The sequence below is a fragment of the Xenopus tropicalis genome, chromosome 8 (genome assembly GCF_000004195.4).
Source record: "Xenopus tropicalis strain Nigerian chromosome 8, UCB_Xtro_10.0, whole genome shotgun sequence".
In the NCBI taxonomy this organism is placed as follows: domain Eukaryota; kingdom Metazoa; phylum Chordata; class Amphibia; order Anura; family Pipidae; genus Xenopus; species Xenopus tropicalis.
Window position 1 is genome coordinate 131,369,240 of NC_030684.2, and position 26,733 is coordinate 131,395,972.

At 43.3% G+C, this 26,733-nt stretch overlaps 1 protein-coding gene across 1 annotated transcript; it reads right to left on the bottom strand.

Moving 5' to 3' along the window:
* Window positions 1-3,322: 3,322 nt before the first annotated feature.
* hdgf (heparin binding growth factor) lies at window positions 3,323-22,187 on the bottom strand. Its single transcript, NM_001017007.2, is given in 7 exon segments — window positions 3,323-5,733; window positions 5,846-6,051; window positions 7,279-7,473; window positions 7,652-7,717; window positions 8,572-8,710; window positions 9,166-9,242; window positions 21,875-22,187. Coding segments are annotated over 7 exon segments (777 nt in total). The 5' UTR covers window positions 21,962-22,187; the 3' UTR covers window positions 3,323-5,726.
* Window positions 22,188-26,733: the final 4,546 nt, after the last annotated feature.

Below are 26,733 nucleotides of genomic sequence, written 5' to 3' on the forward strand. Positions count from 1 at the left end.
AACCTACTTGTACGGAACCCGGCAACTCGCTATTAGGAACGTCCGGCGCGCAAGGTATTCTGGGTGTTGTAGTTTATTTCCATAGATAGTGGCTGCCATTTTGTTTTGGAAAAACAACAAAAAAAACTTTATTGAAACGGACAGATGGGCCTGTAACAATAATTTGGGCGTAAATCAACTACCGCTGTTCGTGTGCCTGTTGTATATATATATATGCTAGGGATTCATTCGCTAATATAGCTCGGCTTGTGTTTCTGTAATATGAAAATCACAAATTAATAATAGCTAATAAATATTGGTTGGCGTTGTTGAAACTTATATTATGTGGTCACAGAACCCCTGGTGATTTCTAATATCCTTATCATTTACAGTAGGGGGTACATTATCCCTTATAATACATGAGTGATACTCAGAGTTCCCTGTATAACTCAGCCTGCAGCCTTGTGCCTTTATATGGGCACAGAACCCCTCAGTGACTGCTAATATCCTTATCATTTACAGTAGGGGGTACATTATCCCTTATAATACATGAGTGATACTCAGAGTTCCCTGTATAACTCAGCCTGCAGCCTTGTGCCTTTATATGGGCACAGAACCCCTCAGTGACTGCTAATATCCTTATCATTTACAGTAGGGGGTACATTATCCCTTATAATACATGAGTGATACTCAGAGTTCCCTGTATAACTCAGCCTGCAGCCTTGTGCCTTTATATGGGCACAGAACCCCTCAGTGACTGCTAATATCCTTATCATTTACAGTAGGGGGTACATTATCCCTTATAATACATGAGTGATACTCAGAGTTCCCTGTATAACTCAGCCTGCAGCCTTGTGCCTTTATATGGGCACAGAACCCCTCAGTGACTGCTAATATCCTTATCATTTACAGTAGGGGGTACATTATCCCTTATAATACATGAGTGATACTCAGAGTTCCCTGTATAACTCAGCCTGCAGCCTTGTGCCTTTATATGGGCACAGAACCCCTCAGTGACTGCTAATATCCTTATCATTTACAGTAGGGGGTACATTATCCCTTATAATACATGAGTGATACTCAGAGTTCCCTGTATAACTCAGCCTGCAACCTTGTGCCTTTATATGGTCACTCCTCTGTGACCTCTATATATCATTATATATTACAGCTGGAGTTACCTTGTGCCTTAAAAATACCCACAGACCTCTCAACCAGTGAGTAACATGCAGTTTGTTCCTAGAGGGGGAGTTTGGTGCAGTCACAGCGGGTCAGGTATCAACCTGTACACAGTGCCAGCCAACAGGCCTTCCTGAAAGGTATCTGGCTAAAAATCAATTTGGCATGGTTTGATTTAGCTGTTGTATTTAGGACATCTGCACACTTACGTGGTCCTTGTCCTGAATGCCTGACTAGCCCCAATTATGGTTGTTGGCCTGACAACCAATCAGATCAGCCTAATATTTGCCACACCATGTTGGGCATTCTGGTGAAAGATCTGCTTGTTTGTTCACATTACCAAACAAGAGGATCCTTGCATGTATGGCCAATTTTACCCATGTGTAAAGTACCTTCTGCCCTCTAGTGGCCTTAGATGGGATATTCTCTGGCCTTCTTGACTATAATGTTTGGGGCTCTAAGATGCAGACTTCAATTCTACCCAATTGGGCGCACTCCTGCTTTTTTTTTTTTTTTTTTTTTTTTTTTTTTTTGAGTGAATAAATCCATTCTACAGAAGCCTACAGAAACATTTCACGAGAAACATTTTCTGCTTGAGGTGAAAAAAATGAGAAAGCTTTTTAAATTTTTGTTTAATCTGCCCTTAATTCTATGCTTTTACAAAAATTCAGATGCATAATAACTAGATAACATTTAGACTTAAGGCCTTTGGCAAGGCCAGTGTGTAGCTCACCGACAGATATTATCCAAGGCTGATTACAGACACTGTACGTCACCAAACAAGCAGATCTTTCCCCGATATGCTCACCTTAAGGCGGGAGATACTGGATTGAACTGATAATTGGGCCGAGGGCCAAACAATATTATAATATAGATGGGATGCAGGCCACAGTGGCTTAGACTGTATGAACAAGCCAATGTGCTCCTTGCCCCGGCAGGATTTTTAATCCTGAAGACTGACATCTGGCTGATTTTCTACAAACAATATATTTTGGGGAGGGCACATGTACAAACTCAAAGCAATATCTATCAAAAGAAATGGATGCAAATGAGAATTCTGTTTCCCAAGCCCACATAGGAGGAAACAGAACAGAATAAAAGATATAACTTATTTTACTCAACTTAGATTGTAAGCTCTACGGGGCAGGGACCTCCTTCCTACTGTGTCTCATACCACATGGCACTTATTCCTTGTGCATTTATATATTTATTGTAACACTGTAATTGTGTATATTGTAACATTGTACAGTGCTGCGTTCCCTTGTGGCACTTTATAAAGTTATACATACAATGCACATCTATTCAAAAATCAGTCAAGGAAGCAAATAGTATGTTATCATATAATTCCCTTAATATACAGAAGTAAATATTAACCAGATATTGGTTGAGCAGATCCGTCAGAGGGCACCATTCACCAATAAGCTGATGCGGTCCATCAACAGCTTTTATTGGCCCGTGTATGGCCACCTTTAGGCTGACTCACCCACAATAGAACCCTGCTACTTGGGCAACTAACTGCTTTCCAATGGCAACAATGGGAGTCACCGGTGGAAAGGCCTACGCATCGCTTTGGCTTTCCAAAGTCACACAAAGTTGCCTGCAGGAGGAAACTGCATAGGCCTTTCCACCAGCGACTCCTATTGTTGGAAAGGCGTTTCGGAGCAGTTAAGGCCCCCATACACGGGCCGATTATAGCTGCTGATATTGGTCCCTTGGACCGATTCGGCAGCTTATCGGCCCGTGTAGGGGCAGAACCGAGGGGCCTGGCCGACCGATATCTGGCCTGAAATTGGCCAGATATTGATCGGCCAGGTTAGAAAATCCAGTCGGTTCGGCGACTGCATTGGCTCGTTTCTGTCCCCGAACAGACTGCCCGATTGTTTTGTGTAGAATTTGATAGTTTGGCCCCAGGGCCAAATGATCGAATTCACCTACATGCCTCCCTGATATCGCCCACCCGTAGGTGGGGATATCGGGTGAAGATCCGCTCGCTTGGCGACATCGCCAAGCGAGAGGATCTGCACATGTATGGCCACCTTTAGATCTTCCACAGTAGGGAAAGATCTATTGCGGGCGGCTAAATTGCTCCATTGGGCCACACCCGGCCAATGGGCAGCCTTGCCTTCCGATACAGTGACATTCATAAAGGAACACACAGACAGCGGAACAGTTTTATAATAATCTGTTTATTTGTCCTAAAGAACTGAAATCTACAGTTTTCAGAACTATACCAAAAGCTAATTTTTTTTTTTTTTTTTTAACAATTGCCTTCATCACAGCCGCCAAAAAACAAAAATGAAAATAAAATTCCAAAACAGAAAAAAAACTGGGGCATGTTGTAAATTTTCCCACGTCTATGTTACAAACGGTATGATTACATCACATAGCCATAAAAAGACAAGTCGGAGAACTGGGGGCAAAAAGGAAGGGGGGGGGGGGGTTAAAAGAACAATAAAAATGACAACTAAAAGATACCGTCGGCGAGGTCGTAGCTTCTGTAAGTCAGGGTATTTTTTTGCCGCTTTTTGTTTTATTAAAAATGTTAACTACAAAATCTGGTTTTCAATCCGTTTGACCCATATATAGTTTATGAAGCAGATTAGCGCATAAAATGAATGTGAGATTGAAATCTGCCAATGAGAAAGAAAGCACATGACGCAGTGGGCGGGGTTAGGTAGAGGCTGCCGCGAGGGAACCGCTGGGGGGCTCCAACAACCGCCAACATTCAAGGTGCGATTAGAGATTTGCGCTATGAATATGGATACAAGTATCTAAAGGCCGATGATGTGGGGGGGGGATCAATGAAGGAAATATTTACACTGTGGCCGAGGATGGGACTGTACAGACTTCTCGCTCTGGCACTCACCTGGGCAACATTTATTCAGATTCCTACCTTGGATCGACATGTTGACAGCAAATTGCATCACAGAGCAAAACAAAAAAAAAAATATGAACAAAACCTAAATGAACAAGAACAGACCTGCCAAAGCCCCTCCCCTTAAGGAAAAAGGGCCAAATACTTGATTGTAGGAAGCAAAGGAGATGATATAAATGGCAAATCTTTGGAAGAGCAAATACATCTTACAGAAGCTGACAGGTTAATAGTCAGTTAATAGGGAGGCTGACAGGTTAATAGTCAGCAATGCCTAAATCCCATTGGCTGCCCACTGACTACTCCCAAGCCTTGCAGCTGGGGTTTAGCAGCACAAGTTGCCCTGTTAGTGGGCAAATGACTGTACCTGCCTGCTATGCAAACTGAGCCTGCATTAAAAATGCCACGGTCCAGGGTACTTTCTTCTAAACACTGCCCTCCCCGTCAGCCTCTTCCATTTTCCCAGGAGGGGTGCCCTTCCAAATTAGGACCAACTTTGCTTTTCCTTAACTAATCTAGAAAACGGGGAAGGAGATCGTTCCTATTTAAACCAAGATCCGATTCCTGCGATGTAGTGGTTTGCGGTGGGTTATACCATTACGTGGCCTGGAGAACTGGAGTCAGATTGAATATACCATATCCGAGAGAACTAGCAGGAATACACAAACACAACATTGCAGAGAAATCACAGGAGACCCCAATTCCAAGAGTCTGCCCAAGCAAGCAGTAATGTGTCAAATTCTGAATAAAGAGACATTTACTTCGCAGAACGTTTTTTGTTTTTTTTTTAACAAAAACAAGCAGCCTAGAAAGGTGTAAAGCCATTGGAGGGGGCACGATTTATACAATAAAGACAGATTCTACATAAATATGTCCAGTTCTAAATGTAAAAACCCTCAATTGCTTTTCAGCTGTTGTGATTAACCCTAATGAAAATAAAATGGAGACGGCTGCCAAATCCTGATACAAAAAAAAAAAAAGCACAATAAAATAGTGCTGCTGCCCGCAGAGATACCATTTCTGTACTGCCAATGTAGTTACCGGCTAGGATTCCTCTATTTGCCACCATGGAAGCTGTTGCGACCCATGAAGTAAAGGTTTCATTGCTGCTAAAACTGGCAGCCAACTACCGACCGTGTAAGGGTTAATAGTTAAGTTCTGTCTTAAAAGTTAAATGTTTCCAACAGACCCGGTTATAGATTATCACCTATTTTGCCCACAGCACATTAAGGGCAAACAATCTGGTTTGAGAACTGGCCCAGAGAGGCCTTTGCTAGAAAAAAAGAAAAGTAATATAAATGAATGGCCGCTGCTAGGGACCAATCAAGGATGAGCGGGCGTCACGGAGCACAAAGCAGAGACAGAGAGCACTGGGATTGAACAATTTTGCAAGTTTGTACTGGCACAGAGAACAGCAACACATTAAAACTGGGAAGGGGGGGGGAATAAAAAAGGCAAAAGGTTGCATCAGAGTCCCAAGATGCCATTAGAAGCCTTTTGTTTTTAAATAAGAGTCCAAGATGCCGTTTGAGAGGTCTCCCATGATGAGATGGACTTAAAGGGTTGTAGATATTGATAGATGAGTGTTTCATCCCTATTTTTCTTCTTTTTTTTTTCTTTTTTTAAGCGCCCGAGAGTATAATAAAAATGATGAATGGATTCTGCCCAGCCAGGAGGGGGAAAGGGGTGATCGTGACAGCTACAGGCTGAAAGAGATAACATTGATAAATAAATGTGAGGTACAACTGCATGCAGTAGTTACAAACCCCCAGAACTGAATGGGGGGGGGGGGGGGGGTATATTTATCACAAAACTTACCTCTCCTTCTGCTCTTTTGTCTCTTCCCCTACAGCTGGCTTCTCTTCTACCTTTTCTTTTCCAGAGTCCTCTGCAGGTTTGGGGGGTTCACGGTTCTTCTCTTTGCCTGCCTCCGGCGTTTGCACTCTCTCTTCCTCATTGGATTCCTCTTTTTCATTTTTCTCGGGCTCTTTATCATCCTCTACTTTTGCTTTTTTTGGGGAGCTCTGTGGAGAAAAAAAAACAAACACTTTGCCTAAATTCATTGAACTCTGGAGCGGCAAGAATAAAATTGGGTCTCTTCAAATTAACTTACTATTGTGCTTCTTAAAGGAGAACTATACCCCCAGAATATATACTTAACATAATATAAACTATTGGCTAAGTGACCTACTAAGGAATCTCACCAAACTGGAATATATATATCAGTAAATATTGCCCTTTCACATCCTTTCCCTTGAGCCGCCATTTAGTGATGGGCTGTGTGCTCCCTCAGAGATCAGCTGACAGGAAGTGATGCAGCTCTAACTGTAACAGGAAGTAGTGTGGGAGCAAAAGGCAGAACTCTGCCCATTCATTGGCTGATGGGGCCTAGCATGTATGCGAAATAAAAAAGTCCTGCTGTAGGTTTCAGTGTTCAGTGAGTACTCGTCAACAGGTAACAGGCCCCGTGCTGGCTGTACACATTTCAAATTTAATACAAATAACCCGGAGAGTACACATGTATTTCAGTGAAACAGTGTAAGGCTGTTAGCCGAAACATGTAGTGCAGTGATATCTCAATAAATGACACTGTTTCACTGAAGAACATGTGTACTCTCCGGGTTATTTGTATTAAATTTAAAATGCCCAGCATGTATGTGTGCCTTGGCTTGTTTGTGTGCACTGTGAATCCTATGATCCCAGGAGGCGGCCCTTAATTCTTACAATGGCAGTTCTCTATTTAGGATTACCCAATGACACATACTACTAAAAAAGTATATTTTTATAAAAACGGTTTATTTAGATGAAGCAGGGTTTTACATATGAGCTGTTTATGGAATATATTTTTAGAGAGACCTACATTGCTTGGGGGTGTAGTTTTTCTTTAAAAAGAAATTAGCCCTTCCCCTTCAAACCATGACCGTGCATCCGTTTACGAGCACCAGTCCCCCATCCCGCTTTTAAGCTTACACAGTAACGTTACCCCTGCCTTATCTCGTTCCATTTTTAATGAATGGCTTCTGGGACTTTTTTCCCGCTTTTTAAATTGGCACAGAGTCTCTGTAAAGCTTCATGTCCCAGAATCCATCACTTCACAATGGTAAAGAGTAGGGTTGCATTATATCTTGTCTAAGGATTTTTGGAAAATTTGTGTCCCATTTAAGATGCTGTTGTCAGCAATCTAGCTTAAGGCACAGTGTGCCAATTATACGTTATATAAGTAGCTAAAAAATGCCCAGTTATTATCTGACCTCTGCGGTATCCTCTGCTTTTCGTTTATTTGCTGTCTTGTCACTCTTCTCCTTGGATTGTTCGTCTATCACGAGTTTTCCCTCTTCATCGCTGCTGCCCTCCGCATTTCCCTTCTTCTCGCTGTCGGCTTCCTCCTTCTCTTCTGCATCGGCATCTGCATCTTCATCCTCTTCAAGGTTCTTCTTTCTGGCTGCCTGCAAATCCCCAAAGAAGAGAACATCAGATTTAGTTTGGAGACCTATGCTGAAGGCCCTGGATGATGCCAACTAAACTTTTCGTGGTGCGGTTGCATTGCAAGTGTGCGTGAATTACCTGATCAGCCAAGGAGAAGGCTAAACAATCATGAATGAGACAAGAATCAGATTGGCTTACCTTTCCACTATTTTTGGCTCCACCTCCACGCCCAGCTTTTGTGGTAGAGCTTCTTTTTCGGGATGGCTGCAATCAGAAATCAGAAAAAGTAAGTACAAGGCCAATGGCATATAAAATGTTATTCAGCTGACCCCTTCTTGCAGCTGAAAGGAAAGGCCATCTCCCATAGACTCCATTATAAGCAAATAATTCTAATTTTTAAAAATTATTTCCATTTTCTCTGTAATAATAAAACAGTACCTGTACTTGATCCCAACTAAGATATAATTACCCCTTATTGGGTTTATTTAATGGTTAAATGATTCCCTTTTCTCTGTAATAATAAAACAGTACCTGTATTTGATCTCAAGATATAATTAATCCTTATTGGAGGCAAAACAAGCCTATTGAGTTTAGTGAATATTTAAATTATTTTTAGCAGATTTAAGTTATGGAGATCCAAATTACAGAAAGATCCTTTATCCGGAAAACACCAGGTCCCCAGCATTCTGGATAACAGGTCCCATACCAGTACTACCTTTAGAGATACTGCAGGAACAAATGCTGTGGATTATAATGCATACTATATCACCTACTAAAACCTATAGATCTAGTATGCGGTATAAAAAAACTCAAAAACCTGTGTCCTCTTGCCTTTTATCTAAGAACACATTTTTTCCTTGGCAGTAACCCTCACCAACCAATCAGTAATTTCGCTTTTTTCCCCGCAGATAGCTGCAGGTAAAACAATGAAAGCAAACATTTGATTGGTTATTATAGGTTACAGGCAGGGGGCAAGATTTGTAGTGTAGCCCTTCTCAGTAAATTGCAGCAGTAGGTACATTATCTACTACGTACGTGACAGCATCCCCTCACCTATACACCGATTTGGAATGGGATTTGAAGCTGGTGTGCTAATAGCCACACAAAAGTAAACATACCTGGTGTCCAGATGATTTCACTGTGGGGTTATTTTCAATTTCCCAGAGGCCTTCGCTGAATCCTTTCCTCTTGTTAGTCTTGCCATACTTCTCTTTAGTTTCCTCGTATGGGAAGATATCTTTAGAACCGAGGTATGCCCTGCAGGCCACACAATAACACCACAGTAAGTACTTTAGAACCCTTATTTAGGAAGCAGCAGTGCTAAGGTGAACATTACTATGCTCTTGAATACTTGAAGGCACGCTACCAAAAGTCTAAAGTCCAAAGAAACAAATACACCCACATGCTAAACAGCGATAAATACTCCCAACCGCTCACAATGTAATAGGCGGTGCTTTTTCTTTTTGTAAGTTCCCAATCACTAAGATAAGGGTTAAGGCAACAAGAATTTGTAATAAGGGTCATGATAGTCTGCACATTGAACCTAAAAGCAAGTAAATACAGATTAATATGAAGAGGATGGTCAGGTGATCTCTGCACTATAATCCCCACCCACTAGTTACAAATCCAACTGTAATCATGACGGTTACACATACTTTCCTTGTATCATTACAGTACGAAATATATTTATACTCCTTTTTTCTGCCACTTACGTTTCATGCGTCCCAAAGAAGAACACTTGATATTTATTAGCGGATGACTTTGCGTTGGGTTCTGGGACTTCGTCAACCTGAAAAAAAACAAAACAAATATAATTATAAGTTGAAATAGATTACTTGGCAGTCAGTGAATTGCTATTTCAATATCAGTTGCTGGTAGCCTTCAGGGGGTCAAGGTCTCCCTTTAAAGGAACAGTTCATTGTAAAAATGAAACTGGGTAAAATAGACTGTGCAAAATAAAAAATGTTTTCAATAGTTAGGCAAAAATGTAATCTATAAAGGCTGGAGTGTGCCGATGTCTAACATAATAGCCAGAACTACTTCCTGCTTTAGAGCTCTCTAAGCTGTTAGCAGTCAGTAACCAATCAGTTAGTTTGCATTTGAATCAGACTTGTGTGCTCACAAACTGATTAGTTATGTCTTGTATGAGCCCCCCCCTAAGAGGTTAGAGAAATGAAAGTATGAAGTAGAGTTGTGGCTATTATGTTAGACATCTGCCCAATCCAGCCTTTATAGATTAAATTTTTGCCTAACTATATTGAAAACATTTTTTATTTTGCGCAGTTTATTTTACCCATTTTTACGATTCCTTTAAGCTATAGGCTACCAGAATTAGAGTGTAAACACTCTGCCACCTCAGGCTGTGTAGAGGTGAGTGAATAAAGTGTTCAATCCAACCAGCCCTTTAGAAGTAGAGGTTATCATTGGTCACACTGCAATCTTCCACACTCCATTCACACATTAAATACAACTACAGCAATGACAAGATATCGGCAGAGAAAACAGATTGGATCATTTTATAAAATATAACTTGAAGCCACTTTTGCAATTGAAAGGATAGTTTGGATGTTTCAGACCAAATTACAAGGACCCGTTATGTACAGAAATATCTTTACTCATTGCCTATTCAATTTGTAAGTCAACAGAATATTGAAGGAAAATAAAAAACCTCAGATTTATACAATAGAGAATGTGTTAGTGTCTTGGTGGTGTGGGCACAATAATGAAAGGCACATGTGTCTTTCCGCTCCCACAGAGGCAAATATTAACAAGACAGAGGAACACTGGCAATTTTGTGGGCATCGGGGCCACAACTGCGACACGGAGGCCGGCTTAGTGACATTACCTATAGAGAGTGGCTATTTACTCAGAAATTTAAAGATGGTGTCCCTGCATGCCATGAGCAAACTTAGCATTCAACCTATAATAACAGTTAACATGGGAAGTCATTCTCCATTCGTGTGTGTGAGCACTGAAGAATAAAGTGGGACTGACAGCAGCGCCGCCGAGCTCATTTCAGCAACTGGGCCAACGCTCATGTTATGTCAAGCGGTGGGAAAATGAGGGCAGTGGAATGGAAGGTGCCAGCCACTGGAAGCATTTAGAGCCGGCTAAAGAATATGAGAATCACCGTAGGCAGAAACATGACAGAAGCAATTCATTTGGGAGGGTGAGTGCGGCGTCACGTGTTCTATTTATACACGGAGCAAAAAGTATCTCTGGCTCTCCTCTAAATAAACATACGGCGCGCTATAGCTCTGGGGATTGCTGATAAGCTCCCTCCTTTTGTCTGTGTTTAAACAAATCCCCAACTGGTTAAAAAGCGGACAATATAAGTGGCTAGTGGGACAGACAGATTGCCGAGCCGCCCTGGCACGGGCACAAGTACAGCCTACTAATGCCAATTGTTGTGTAGCCATGTACAGAGTCCAACACACACTGCAGCAATCACGTTTCTGCCCGCACAAAGCTGTGTATACTGAATATAACAAATTATTTTCTACTTGTCTGGTTACGAGGTTATAAAACTACCGGTGTTTCTGGAATTTGGCACAAACACTCACTATCCTTCCTGACGTGAATACACTGCCACATCACAGCGACTGTGCGTACGGAGCTCAAACACAAGCCGTGCCAGGCAGCTAAGAATATATACGGCAGTTGTTCAGTTGGCATAGTGCGAATGTTGTCTCACTGTAAGGGTAGGAACAGGCTGCTGGCCATCATAAAAGATAGAATATGATTTAAAAAGCTTAAAATAAATGAAATTACCTACAGTGACACGTGCAACTGAACTCTGGGTCATGGAGTCTACCAACCGTCAGGACTACATCATCGCAATGCAATCTCCCTGGCAAGGTCATTTTCACTGGTCAACTAGGGATCCCACCTCAGCCCGTCTGTACCAGGGGTCCCCCAACCTTTCTTACTTGTGAGCCACAGTCAAATGTAAAAAGACTTGGGGAGCAACACAAGCATCATAAAAGTTCATGGAGGAGCCAAATAAGGGCTGTGATTGGCTATCAGGCAGCCTCTACGCACCCTATCAGCTTACAGGGGCTTTATTTGGTAGGAAATCTTGTTTTTATTCAACCAAAACTTGCCCCCAAGTCAGGAATTCAAAAATAACTCCCTGGTTTGGGGCACTGAGAGCAACATCCAAGGGGTTGGGCCACTGGTTGGGGATCACTGGTATATACAAAAAGCCGTGTAAGCAAAGTGGCTACCCATTAAGAGGGAGATCATTTGGAGAGATTCACCAAAAGAGATGACTTTTTCCTGATTTGGCCACCTATGTACTGGGCAAAATTGGCCTAACTGCCTATGAAAACAATCCAATCATAACTGCACTGATCCGCAATGTTCAAACCGGCCAGATACCTGTTGATTAGGTCCAAACAGTATAAGATCTGGACGTTTGGCAAGGTAACCAGAGGTGGGCAATATTGGGCTAATTTGTTAGTTTGGCCCTAGGAACGAGGGGAATATAGGCTGTTGGGGTAAGGAATGCACCAATAAGCCAATGCAGTACTCCATACAACAGGAAAATCAAAGCGGCCATATTAACATCTAGCCAGATATCAGCTGGGTAGGCCCATCAGAAGGCCACATACAAAGGCAGTTATGCTTAAAGGAAAAGGAAAGGCATTTTGGCATTTTACTGCCAATAGATTTGCCACATTAGTGCAAGTTAGAACACTATTCTGCAGAAAGCTTTACCATACCGCGTAAAGAACCCTAGAAGCTTCCTCCGTTTGTTTAAGATAGCAGCTGCCATTTTAGCTTGGTCTTAGGGCTCTGGCACACGGGGGAGATTAGTCGCCCGCGACAAAACTCCCTGTTCGCGGGCGACTAATCTCGCCGATTTGCCATGACCCGCCATCGTACATGTAAGTCGCCGGCGGGATGGCACACGCGGCAGCGCGATTTCCCAAAATCGCAGAAAAAGACTTGCGAGTCTCCCCCGTGTGCCAGCGCCCTTAGAAGCTTCCTTGCTGCAACTCTAACTGCTGATAGCTCAGATCACACATTCTGATGGGAGGGGGGAGAGGAGAGAGCTGTGCAGACTTGGGTCCCAGGAATGAAGGATACCCAAGAACATGTATACACAAAAGACGACAAGACATCCTGTGTTTCTTTTGATAGAGGACTCAGTGTGGCTTTTCCATACGTGCTTATGGCTGTATTTACATAGACCTCTCTTAAGGGCCAAATCTGCTATGTGGCATGGACCACATATTTTACATAAATGTACACACACACAGTTTTGTTGCGACCAGTTTCATTTTTGGCAGGATCTGATCTAAACAGACACACAAGGTGAAGGTGCCCTGCCAGGACAGTGAGTCAGCACCCTTGCCCGGGCACTTACATTCACCTTAGGTGTTGCTCAAGCTAATGTTTAATGGATTCAGACTAGTGTAGAAGATAAAGCAAGCTCACGCGGAGAGGGCCAACAGGTTTGTGTTAACAGAATTACCTAATCTGCAAAAAAAAAAAAAAAGGGGAGGTACAGAGAACTTCCATATCCACTGCTATTTTCCCCAAGGGCAACAATGTTTCCAGGCTACCCAAACTTTTGCAATGCATATATAAAATGGTGGACAAATAATGCTTTTTTTATGTGACCATCTGTTACACAATAAAAGCTCAGTAAAGCAACAACACCCATATAATTTAGTTAAAGACGCCCTGCACACTAAAGGCCAGTTTGGGGCAAAATAATCCTATTGGGCTTAATTAAGGTTTAAATGATTGTTTAGTAAACTGGGTATGGAGTAAACAGATTAAATATATTTATAGCAAGGCCTGGCTCCGTGTAAGGTTATCACTTAAAAATAAAAATGATGCACGTGGCAACACCACAAGGCACAGAAATGTGTCTATGAATTAATCACGGATCATTAAATGTATCCAACAAGTTTCCGCTCTGCAGAGCGCATTTTGCCACCAATGAGACTTGATAAGCGATGGCAGCCCTTGCACAGCACATAATCCTCTGCAGCTCAGAGCCAGTCATTCCTACACACACACAGAATGCTCATTACACAAGGCGCACAGCTCAGAGGCTCATATAGGCCAGCACTGCCCCAGTCAACTGGAAGGATTAGAAACTTATATATAAATATATATTAAAAATAAAATCAGAAAATCAGGTTAGCTAGCCACATTAGGAAGGATGTGTAAAACCAACATGTGAAAATTATCTTTTAAGTATAAATAACCGAGAAAGTGGTTCCATAGTTCAATCTAAGGCTTATATAGGTTGAATTTAAAGACATTTCCCTGTGACAGTACTCAACAGATCATTTTATAGCGACAACGTGGTTAGATGTCACAGATTCTACATCTCCCATCAGCCCCTGCCCCAGTGAGCTTACAATCTAAGGTCCCTATCACATTCCCATCAGTCCCTGCCCCAGTGAGCTTACAATCTAAGGTCCCTATCACATTCCCATCAGTCCCTGCCCCAGTGAGCTTACAATCTAAGGTCCCTATCACATTTCCATCAGCCCCTGCCCCAGTGAGCTTACAATCTAAGGTCCCTATCACCGTCACACATTAGGGCAAGGGTACGCCTTGCAGGAAGTGCCCAGGTTGGAAATGGACTAAGGACATGGCCACTGAGGGCCAGCACCTTATAGCTTTGTAATAGAAACAAGTGTATCAATTTAAAGTAGAGCTGGCCATACAAAAGATCCAACCATATGACTCTGTATCCCCATTTGTTTTTTAAAAGCAAGAAGTTTAAATTTTATTTTACAAGTAAGGTGGTTTTACCATACAAATTAGTGTAAACTCCTCCAGCAGAATCCTGCATTGAAATCCATTCTTCAAAAGAGAAGATTGTTATATTTAATTTTGAATTTGTCATGAAACTAGCCACGTTCTTAGTTTCCCAGGTGCCCATGACCATGTGACCTGTGCTCTGTTAAACTTCGGTCACACTTTACTGCTGAGCTGCAAGTTGGAGTGACACTACCCCCCCCCCCAGCAGAACAATGGGAATGGAGCAAGATAGCAGCCCCCAGTAGATATCAGAATAGCACTCAATAGTAAAAGCTGGCCATAAACACACCGATATGGTACGAAACCTCGTTTGGTACGATATTCGGAGCTTGTATGACAAGAAGGCTGCTGATATCGGTCGACTCACCAATCGGGCGGGTTAAAAGATTTTGACGGTGCCATTGAAGGTGCCTGAGCAAAATCTGCCTTCAGGGCTGAATCGGCAGAAGGAGGTAGAAATCCTATTGTTTCTACCTCCATATTCGACGATTCAGCCCTGAATGTCAGTTGAGGGTTGGAACAATCGAAAATCGCAATGTGTGTCGCCAGCTTAAGAAATCCAAGTCCAGTTACATGGGAGTAGCAGAATTCCATTTATTGGTCCAAAAATAAAATGTTGAATGGTAAATTATATGAAATGTGTGCACTTTAATATAGTAAAAAAAAAAAAACAAAACTATACCATAAACATCATGACAGAATCCCTTTAAAGTCCTAGTGACCCACTCCTGATAAATGTGCATCAAGGCAGGACATAAGGCATCTCTGTGGGCATCTCTTTGCTTACAGATGGGTAATAGAAAGCAGAGGAGATAGACCAACATTTGAGCAATTCCTCTAGGTGTTTTGTGATTATAAGGGCATCAGTATAGCATTTGTATACACATTCCATAGGCACAACCCTACCCCCTCCACCCATAAATACCGATAGCAAGGGAACTGCTCTGCCACCCTGGCAAAGAAACAATTCCTATAATAGAACACTGTCAAGTCAATGCCACAATGTGCATGTTGATTGGCGGAGGCCTGCCTCAAACACACACACGCAATTAAATGTGCATAATCTTATTACACAACACAGGGGAGGGGAAGCAAAAGCAGGAGTAACTTTGGGCAGCTCAGCGATGTTAAATAACACATTGAATACAGGATCTATACATGTGCCAAGAGTAGTTAGGCAGCAGATCCTACTCTCATGGTACATGTGTGGGGTTCAGGTGATCCAAATCCTTCCCCACTGACATAGAAGGCAAACACGCTGTTCTAGGCAGGGGGTGCAGAAATCCGTGGATCAGAAGCTCGAGTTCCATTCATATGAATTGGAAGCAGCTGTAGGCTGTGGGGAGCCAGTAGGGGTGTGCTTGAAATATGATGGTTCTACAGACAAGACACTGGTTCATGTAAACAGACAATTTGAAACAGGTATACAAACTGACAGTGCACACATTCAGTTAAAGGTTCCCCTTTAAAATCAAATGTAGCAGTCTTTTAATTTCAACAAGTCTTAAGGTCCCCATACACTATAAGATCCGCTCTACAGGTGGGCGATATCGGGTAGCAAGTTGCTTTAAAAAAAAAAAAATACTGGGCCAAACGGTTGGATTACATTTGCGGCCATGGGGCAGTCGGTTCGGGGACCGCATCAACGAGCCGATGCGGTCCCTGATCCGACTGGATTTTCAAACCTGGCCGATCAATATTTGGCCAATTTCAGGCCAGATATCGGTGGGCCAGGCCGCTCGTTTCTGCCCATACACGGGCCGATTAGCTGCCGAATCGGTCCAAGGGACTGATATCGGCAGCTTCTATCGGCCCTTGTATGGGGACCTTTACACACAGGAAACCCAGCGAATCCTCCTGTAATCCCCCGCCACATGTTGCAACCTCCCCTGAGAATATGCTGGCCAAAAGCTAAAGAACATTATCCGATGGATACTTTATACATTAACAGGACCATGAGTGAAAAAGCCGTCTGATTCAGAGATACTATGAAAATAAAGTTAACAGAGCAACCTAGGATATATTCACCTATGTGTATAAGAATTTCATTTTAAACCAGAAGTAAAAAACTGTGGCCCCAAAATACAGAATAACTACACAACACCAATCAACTCAGCTTAAAGGAGAACTAAACCATAAACAAACAAACACAGGTAAAAATAGAATATTTTATAGTCTGAACCTACTGCACCAGCCTGGAGGTTCAGCATCTCTAAACCAGTAATGATTCATGCCTTCAAGGCGGAGCACAGGGAGCCTCCATCTTGGATTTTGTTAGGAGTACCAGCGACAACATCCCGAGTGCGGTCTGGGCGGCTGCCTTGAAACTAAGCAGAGTCAGTCCTAAGCTGAAAGCAGCACTGGGGGCATTTTTTGGGGGTGCAGATATTCACTGCTAAAGGGCTGTGGTTGCCTTAGGCTGGTACAGAAGCTCCAAACTTTAATTGGCAACATTTCTTGCCTACTTCTTTGTTGCGCTTTAGCTCTCCTTTAGATTTCAGGTACCAACCATTACACCAAAAATCATGTAACAGTATGTGTAAGGTCACATGACAAATTATACATACAGGTATGGGATCAGTTATCCGGAAACCAGAAAACCCGTCTCCCATAGACCCCATTTTAATCAAATAATTCATATTTTTAAAACTTTTTCCCTTTTCTCTGTAATAATAAAACAGTACCTGTACTTGATCCCAACTAAGATATAATTACCCCTTATTGGGGGCAGAACAGCCCTATTGGGTTTATTTCATGGTTAAATGATTCCCTTTTCTCTGTAATAATAAAACAGTACCTGTACTTGATCCCAACTAAGATATAATTACCCCTTATTGGGGGCAGAAGAAGCCTATTGGGTTTATTTAATATTAAAACAATTGTTTAGAAGATTGGAGATCCAAATTACAGAAAGGACCCTTGGGCTCAAGCATTCTGGATAATGGGTCCTATACCTGTACAAAAACAGCAAAAAAAAAAAGGTTTTAGAAACCATCTGACGCAAACCTAAGAAAAAAAAATCCAAAATGGAAAATTTAGATCCAGGAGGGAAATATGAGAAGACATGGCAACCTGCCTCGTGGGATTTCTCCAGCCCCACGCACAGGTCAGTAATACCCCTATAACCTTATAAATAGGTATTACTACAAGACTCTGCAAACACAGAAATCTTCTTACATTCAAGCTAAGTCACACAATAACAACAGTTTATAACTTTTGAGCACAAACCACAGACAATTAATGTGAAATATAACTCATTTTATTGCTTGCTTTCTGCAGGGCATTAGGCAAATGTTACATCCTGACATTTCTTGCCCCAAGTAAATTCCAGTTGTATAGTAGTCTTGGGAAAAGCAGCAGCACTTATATTAGTAAATAAGCCTTTGTGTGATCGCAGCCTTGAGTTCACATGCCCAGGGTTATACAGAATGGAAACAGGTATGGGACCTGTTACCCAGAATGCTCGGGGCCTGGGGTAGTCTGCATAAGGGATATTTCCGTAATTTGGATCGCCATACCTTAAGTCTGTTAAAAATCATTTAAATATTGAATAAACCCAATAGGGCTGTTCTGCCCCCAATAAGGGGTAATTATATCTTAGTTGTTATCAAGTACAGGTACTGTTTTATTATTACAGAGAAAAGGGAATCATTTAACCATTAAATAAACCCAATAGGGCTGTTCTGCCCCAATAAGGGGTAATTATATCTTAGTTGGGATCAAGTACAGGTACTGTTTTATTATTACAGAGAAAAGGGAATCATTTTCAACAAATGTAATTATTTGCTTATAATGAATTCTGTGGGAGATGGCCTTTCTGTAATTCGAAACTTTCTGGATAACAGGTTTCCAGATAACTGATCCCATACCTCTACAAGATAATATTCCACAAGCCTTCTGTAGCAATGCCCTGCCTCTCCGCCGCTGCTCCTAATTCTAAATACAGATCTATATAAAAACTCTACACATAGCCATGGGAAGTAAACACAAGAAGACATGTCTGAGAAAAATCAGAAGTGCATATTTAGTCAGAAACTATGCTTAGTACGATATTTCCCAGATCTGGAATTATTTTCTCGATAATTTTCATACCATGGCAAGCCGTGCTTTAATCAGAAAGGTTAGAAAATTTTGGCCGGTTAGCTATAAAATATGCGCAGTTATTGTGTATCGGACGTATTTTAGCATACCATTTCTATCTGAATGTTAGTTTTAGATCATTACATTAAAATATATGATTGATATCTGAACATTGGTCAGAAGAAGACTCTGAACCTGTATGGGCAGCTTTACATACACATTAGCTATAGGGCAGTGCATTACACACATTCCTAGGCCAACACAATGGCAGACATCCACTCACACCAACTTATTCTGCAAATGCAGGAAAGAAGCCTTTATGCTCAAAGGGAATCCCAAACCCTATCCATTAAAGTCCTAACAACTGGGCAGCACATATGAGCTTTGGCCAAGAAGTATGTAAGGCATGTAACTAGTAACCCAACATAACCCCTACACACAGACACAAGCCCTGCACAGATACATACATAAAGGTAGTAATGCTTGCACACGGGCACACAATACCAACAAAAATAGCCTATTTCTGCCCTACACAAGTCATTACACACAAATTGGTGCCTAAAAGGAAATTCAGGTACCAGTACAAGCCTGTCATATCATATTTTCATTTTTAAACATACAGCCTATGCCTGCCCCACAAACCCAAGCAAATACCAGAAACTTGTTAGTAGACCATGCTTAACACCCCCCCCCCCCTCCCCCTTCCACCCAAACAGCCATACCTTGTTAGGGGCCTGAATCAGATAGCCACAGACTAACAGCAGCCCATAATTATCCCACATGTGCAGGAAGGGAAAGTTATCAGCCCAAGCACATGACTAGCCACACACTTTGTTAGCAGGCCATGCTTCTCCCACACATGGGCACAGGCTGATAAGACTGTTACAGGCCTACACAAGTAACCATGAATTATTAGGGTGAGGACACACGGAACTGTGTTTTACGTGTATTTTAGCAGAGGCAATTCTTAGTATTGTCTATGGCAGGGTATTTTCTGGAGTCTAGTAGCTGTGAAAAAGTAGCTGCTGCTACTAGTAACTCACTGTGTCTTCACCCCGAGCCGCTCAAGCCAGTTTCACACACAGGCAGCCATAGCATTTCAGCAAGCCAATACATAACCACAAAAATGCACAGCCTTAGGGCCTGTTTTTTTTAAAAGCCCAGTGCCATACACACCTAGGCAGCCTTTGACTTTTAGCACATTCAAATAAAGGAAGACCAAGCCAGTACCATCCACACACAACCTAGTAGCCATAGCTTTGTTAGTAGCCCACTAGCCTGGAACAAGAATGGACATGTAACCATAACCCTATGCACACAGGAAGCCATGGGTTACTAGCCTACAGTAGCCACACATGTGGTTACACAGAGGAGACTGTACACTGGTAGTTATGGCTTCCTAACAACACAGGCCACCTAAACACACAGAGGTAGCTATGAATGTATAAGCAGCCCAGTATCTAAGCAGAAACACAGGTGGGCTAGTGATTGTTACGCTACAGTAGCCCCACATGTGGAGACTATACACAGGCAGTTATGGCTTCCTAGCAGCACAGGCCACCTAAACACACAGAGGTAGCTATGAATGTATAAGCAGCCCAGTATCTAAGCAGAAACACTGGTGGCTAGTGATTGTTACCCTACAGCAGTGATCCCCAACCAGTGGCTCGTGAGCAACATGTTGCTCTCCAAACCCATGGATGTTGCTCCCAGTGGCCTCAAAGCAAGTGCTTATTTATGAATTCTTGGCTCAGAGGCAAGTTTTGGTTGCATAAAAACCAGGTGTACTGCTAAAGAGAGCCTCCTGTAGGCTGATAGTCCACATAGGGGCTACCAAATAGCCAATTACTGTCCTTATTTGTTACCCCCAGGAACATGTTTCATGCTTGTGTTGCTCCCCAAGTCTTTTTACATTTGAATGTGGCTCACAGGTAAGAAAGGTTGGGGACCCCTGCCCTACAGTAACCCCACATGTGGAGACTATACCATAGTTAATCATGGCTTCCTAGCAGCACAGGCCACCCATACACACACAGGTAGCCATGAATGTATAAGCAGCCCAGTATCCAGCCAGAAACACAGGTGGCTAGTGATTATTACCCTACAGTAGCCCCGCATGTGGAGACTATACCATAGTTAACCATGGCTTCCTAGCAGCACAGGCCACCCATACACACACAGGTAGCCATGAATGTATAAGCAGCCCAGTATCCAGCCAGAAACACAGGTGGCTAGTGATTATTACCCTACAGTAGCCCCACATGTGGAGACTATACCATAGTTAACCATGGCTTCCTAGCAGCACAGGCCACCCATACACACACAGGTAGCCATGAATGTATAAGCAGCCCAGTATCCAGCCAGAAACACAGGTGGCTAGTGACCGTTATCCTACAGTAGCCCCACATGTGGAGACTATACAGTCAGTTATGGCTTCCTAGCAGCACAGGCCACCCATACACACACACAGAGGTAGCCATGAATGTATAAGTAGCCCAGTATCTAAACAGAAACACAGGTGGCTAGGGATTGTTACCCTACAGTAGCCCCACATGTGGAGACTATACACAGGCAGTTATGGCTTCCTAACAGCACAGGCCACCTAAACACACACAGGTAGCCATGAATGTATAAGCAGCCCAGTATCCAGCCAGAAACACAAGTGGCTAGGGACTGTTACCCTACAGTAGCCCCACATGTGGAGACTATACCATAGTTAATCATGGCTTCCTAGCAGCACAGGCCACCTATACACACACAGGTAGCCATGAATATATAAGCAGCCCAGTACCCAGCCAGAAACACAGGTGGCTAGTGATTGTATAGTCTCCACATGTGGGGCTACTATAGGGTAACAGTCACTTATGGCTTCCTAGCAGCACAGGCCACCTATACACACACACAGGTAGCCATGAATGTATAAGCAGCCCAGTATCTAAACAGAAACACAGGTGGCTAGGGATTGTTACCCTACAGTAGCCCCACATGTGGAGACCATACACAGGCAGTTATGGCTTCCAAGCAGCACAGGCCACCCATACACACACAGGTAGCCATGAATGTATAAGCAGCCCAGTATCTAAACAGAAACACTGGTGGCTAGTGATTATTACCCTACAGTAGCCCCACATGTGGAGACTATACCATAGTTAATCATGGCTTCCTAACACACACAGGTAGCCATGAATGTATAAACAGCCCAGTATCTAAGCAGAAACACAGGTGGCTAGTGATTGTTTCCCAACAGTAGCCCCACATGTGGAGACTATACCATAGTTAATGATGGCTTCCTAGCAGCACAGGCCACCCATACACACACAGGTAGCCATGAATGTATAAACAGCCCAGTATCCAGCCAGAAACACAGGTGGCTAGGGATTGTTACCCTACAGTAGCCCCACATGTGGATATTATATACAAGTAGCCATAGCTAATCATGGCACATACACACACAGGCCTCACACACACACACACAGAGTAGCCATTACTGCTGCCCAGGCCAATGCTGTATACAAAGGCCCAGTAAGCAGTAGGTAGCGCTCCCAGACTCACCCTAGCAGGCCAGTGGGGGTAGCCCTTCATTTTGGCGAACACCAGGTCCCCACACTTGTACTCCCTCTGCCTGTTGGAGCGGGACATGGCGGAGACACTCGGGCACAGCAGCTTCTCCTCCTCCTCACGACGCGGGCGGGTTACAGGGAAAGAGCGGGAAAGGCGCCGAGAAAGAGGCAGGCACACTGCTTGCACGGAAGGTCAGGCTGGCGCAGGAATACCCGGAGCGGCAATGGCTGCTACGTGAGGACACGGCTTGAGGCCTTTGCTGACTGCTGCCCAGTGACGGCGGGGGTGTCGGTGTCCGGCGGTGGGTTGGTGCCCATCCACTTGTTTGTGTTTGAATCTCTCCTCTCTCGCGTTGATTTGCTCCCTCCTCCGTTCCCCACCCCCCTTTCCTCTCTCCTCCCCCTCCCAGGCCAACAAGCGCCGCGTTCGATTGCTAATGCCTGGCAGGTCGCCAAAGCGCGGCCGAGGAATTTCCCGCCTCTGGGTGACGTAATCAGGCTCCCTAGCCGATCGCAGCGAAGATGGATTGTCGTCAAAGAAACGGCATAGGGCTTAACAGATGGAACCAGGGTTGCCGGCTTTTCCGCCAAATTGGGCTACTAATTTAAAGCCCAAGCGGGTTATCAAAGGTACAAATTTGGGCTAGCCTTGGTGAGTTTGTAGTTTAGAAACTAGCCAAAGTTTTATTCCTCTGACATGCCTATCCCAATGCATGCTGGGTAATGTAGTTTTTATCTTCAATTTAGCCTACAGCTAAGATCAAGATAAAACTACAATACCCAGCATGCAATTATAGACAGAAGCTCCCTTTTCTATTCCTCTTAGCTGAACCTGAAGCAGCAAAACTACTATAACCTGCAGGGACTGGGTACAGCAGGCACAGAGGGCAGGGAATTATCAGCCATCCCAGTAACTGGAGAGGGGGCGCAGGGCATGGGTAGTGATTATACGCTTTAAAAAGGCATATTTTCCCATTTATACTTTTATTTTTTAGACATCTTTTTCATTGCACATATTGGGCTATTTTGGGGCTACTTTTGAAGTGTCTTTCGGCTAGTTTTGGCCTATTTTAGAACTGACTTTGGCTGGTTTGGAAAAATAAATCTGGCAACCCTGGATGGAACCCTACATGAGCTGTTGCTTTTCTGGCCTATATTAGTGCTAATGTTGCTTTTGCTCATAAATAAATTCACTAACGTAGTGTTAGGAGTAACAACCAATCAACTATTAATTCTGATCAGACTAGAACGAGTTAGATAATAAAAGCAAAAACTTTATTGGTTGCAATGACTAGCGTACGGGGTAAATGTTCACCTTCGGGTATAACTGCACAAAATAGTACCAGACATAAGACAACTTTATTACACAAAATATTTTGTGAGGTAAACATTGTCCAGGAAAACGGGACATGGTTGAGTAAACGGGACATGACTGAAAAAACGGGACATGATTGAGTTAGAGAGGGTCCAGAGAAGGGCAACTAAGCTGGTAAAGGGTATGGAAAGTCTCAGTTATGGGGAAAGACTGGCCAACTTGGGTCTGTTTACACTGGAGAAGAGGCGCTTAAGGGGTGAAATGATAACTATGTATAAATATATAAGGGGATCATATAATAACCTCTCTAATGTTTTATTTACCAGTAGGTCCTTCCAACAGACACGAGGGCACCCACTCCGTTTAGAAGAAGGGAGGTTCCACTTAAATATTCGGAAAGGATTTTTTAGAGAGGTTGAGGTTGTGGGATTCCCTCCCCGAATCAGTCATGCTGGCTGATACATTATATAGCTTTAAGAAGGGGCTGGGTGGATTCTTAGCAAGTTAGGCAATACAGGGGTATGGGGGATAGCTCTCAGTACAAGTGAGGGAATACAGGGGTATGGGGGATAGCTCTCAGTACAAGTGAGGGAATACAGGGGTAGGGGAGATAGCTCTCAGTACAAGTGAGGGAATACAGGGGTAAGGGAGATAGCTCTCAGTACAAGTGAGGGAATACAGGGGTATGGGGGATAGCTCTCAGTACAAGTGAGGGAATACAGGGTTATGGGAGATAGCTCTCAGTACAAGTGAGGGAATACAGGGGTAGGGGGGATAGCTCTCAGTACAAGTAAGGGAATACAGGGGTAGGGGAGATAGCTCTCAGTACAAGTGAGGGAATACAGGGGTAGGGGAGATAGCTCTCAGTACAAGTGAGGGAATCAGGGGTATGGGGGGATAGCTCTCAGTACAAGTGAGGGAATACAGGGGTATGGGGGATAGCTCTCAGTACAAGTGAGGGAATACAGGGGTAAGGGAGATAGCTCTCAGTACAAGTGAGGGAAACAGGGTTATGGGAGATAGCTCTCAGTACAAGTGAGGGAATACAGGGGTATGGGAGATAGCTCTCAGTACAAGTGAGGGAATACAGGGGTAGGGAGATAGCTCTCAGTACAAGTGAGGGAATACAGGGGTAGGGGGGATAGCTCTCAGTACAAGTGAGGGAATACAGGGGTAGGGGAGATAGCTCTCAGTACAAGTGAGGGAATACAGGGGTAGGGGAGATAGCTCTCAGTACAAGTGAGGGAATACAGGGGTAGGGGGGATAGCTCTCAGTACAAGTGAGGGAATACAGGGGTATGGGAGATAGCTCTCAGTACAAGTGAGGGAATACAGGGGTATGGGAGATAGCTCTCAGTACAAGTGAGGGAATACAGGGTTATGGGAGATAGCTCTCAGTACAAGTGAGGGGAATACAGGGGGTAGGGGAGATAGCTCTCAGTACAAGTGAGGGAATACAGGGGTAGGGGGGATAGCTCTCAGTACAAGTGAGGGAATACAGGGGTAGGGGAGATAGCTCTCAGTACAAGTGAGGGAATACAGGGGTAGGGGAGATAGCTCTCACTACAAGTGAGGGAATACAGGGGTATGGGGGATAGCTCTCAGTACAAGTGAGGGAATACAGGGGTATGGGAGATAGCTCTCAGTACAAGTGAGGGAATACAGGGGTAGGGGAGATAGCTCTCAGTACAAGTGAGGGAATACAGGGGTAGGGGGGATAGCTCTCAGTACAAGTGAGGGAATACAGGGGTATGGGGAATAGCTCTCAGTACAAGTGAGGGAATACAGGGGTAGGGGAGATAGCTCTCAGTACAAGTGAGGGAATACAGGGGTAGGGGAGATAGCTCTCAGTACAAGTGAGGGAATACAGGGGTTGGGGAGATAGCTCTCAGTACAAGTGAGGGAATACAGGGGTAGGGGAGATAGCTCTCAGTACAAGTGAGGGAATACAGGGGTAGGGGAGATAGCTCTTAGTACAAGTTGATCCAGGGACTGGTCCGATTGCCATCTTGGAGTCAGGAAGGAATTTTTTCCCCTCTGAGGCAAATTAGAGAGGTTCAGATGGGGTTTTTGCCTTCCTCTGGATCAACTAGAAGTTAGGCAGGTTATATATAGGCATTATGGTTGAACGTGATGGACGTATGTCTTTTTTCAACCCAACTTACTATGTTCCTATGTAATTGGTGGACAGGTAATAAATATCAAAGTAATCCAGCCAGAGGGTCAACTGATGAACTTTAGCATAAATAGATGACACTAGGCTCACTGCAAAATGTATATGAATAATAATAAATTTTTTATCTACTTTTTAGCTGTGACCCACTGGATACGCTATAGCCCTTGCCCCCTAAAAAGTCGCAAATTCAGAATACCCCAGAGGAAGAGCCATTAACAAGCAGTTCTCCCCTAAAACCATGTCCCGCCATGTAGCTCAGGTATAAAGCATGGAGTTTGCCTTGTGTTGCATAGTCCTAATTCTATTAAAGGGAATGTTGACCACAATTATTTTTTCTACAAAGAAAACAGTCTTTATCATTCTAAACAATGTTCCAGATTTTTAAAGGCATTTGTGAACATAATTGCTACTGAAAATAGTATTTGTCTATACATTTTTGTCTTTGTGCTGCTGGTTGTGACTTTTTAAACAACATGGCCAGCTGATTAGCAGACTAGGATGATACCTCGCTTTTGTTATACTGTTAAAAGAATCAGAGAACAGAAAGCATAAAGAAATATTGCTTTCAATTGCAACCGAAAGGCCTGCCTGACCGATATCTTGTGGAAAATCTGGCAGATATCAATCAGACAGGTTTGAAAATCCTGAGTAAGAACTCAATGACTTCTAATATCCTTATCATTTACAGTAGGGGGTACATTATCCCCTATAATACATGAGTGATACTCAGAGTTCCCTGTATAACTCAGCCTGCAGCCTTGTGCCTTTATATGGGCACAGAACCCCTCAGTGACTGCTAATATCCTTATCATTTACAGTAGGGGGTACATTATCCCTTATAATACCTGAGTGATACTCAGAGTTCCCTGTATAACTCAGCCTGCAGCCTTGTGCCTTTATATGGGCACAGAACCCCTCAGTGACTGCTAATATCCTTATCATTTACAGTAGGGGGTACATTATCCCTTATAATACATGAGTGATACTCAGAGTTCCCTGTATAACTCAGCCTGCAGCCTTGTGCCTTTATATGGGCACAGAACCCCTCAGTGACTGCTAATATCCTTATCATTTACAGTAGGGGGTACATTATCCCTTATAATACATGAGTGATACTCAGAGTTCCCTGTATAACTCAGCCTGTAGCCTTGTGCCTTTATATGGGCACAGAACCCCTCAGTGACTTCTAATATCCTTATCATTTACAGTAGGGGGTACATTATCCCTTATAATACATGAGTGATACTCAGAGTTCCCTGTATAACTCAGCCTGCAGCCTTGTGCCTTTATATGGGCACAGAACCCCTCAGTGACTGCTAATATCCTTATCATTTACAGTAGGGGGTACATTATCCCTTAT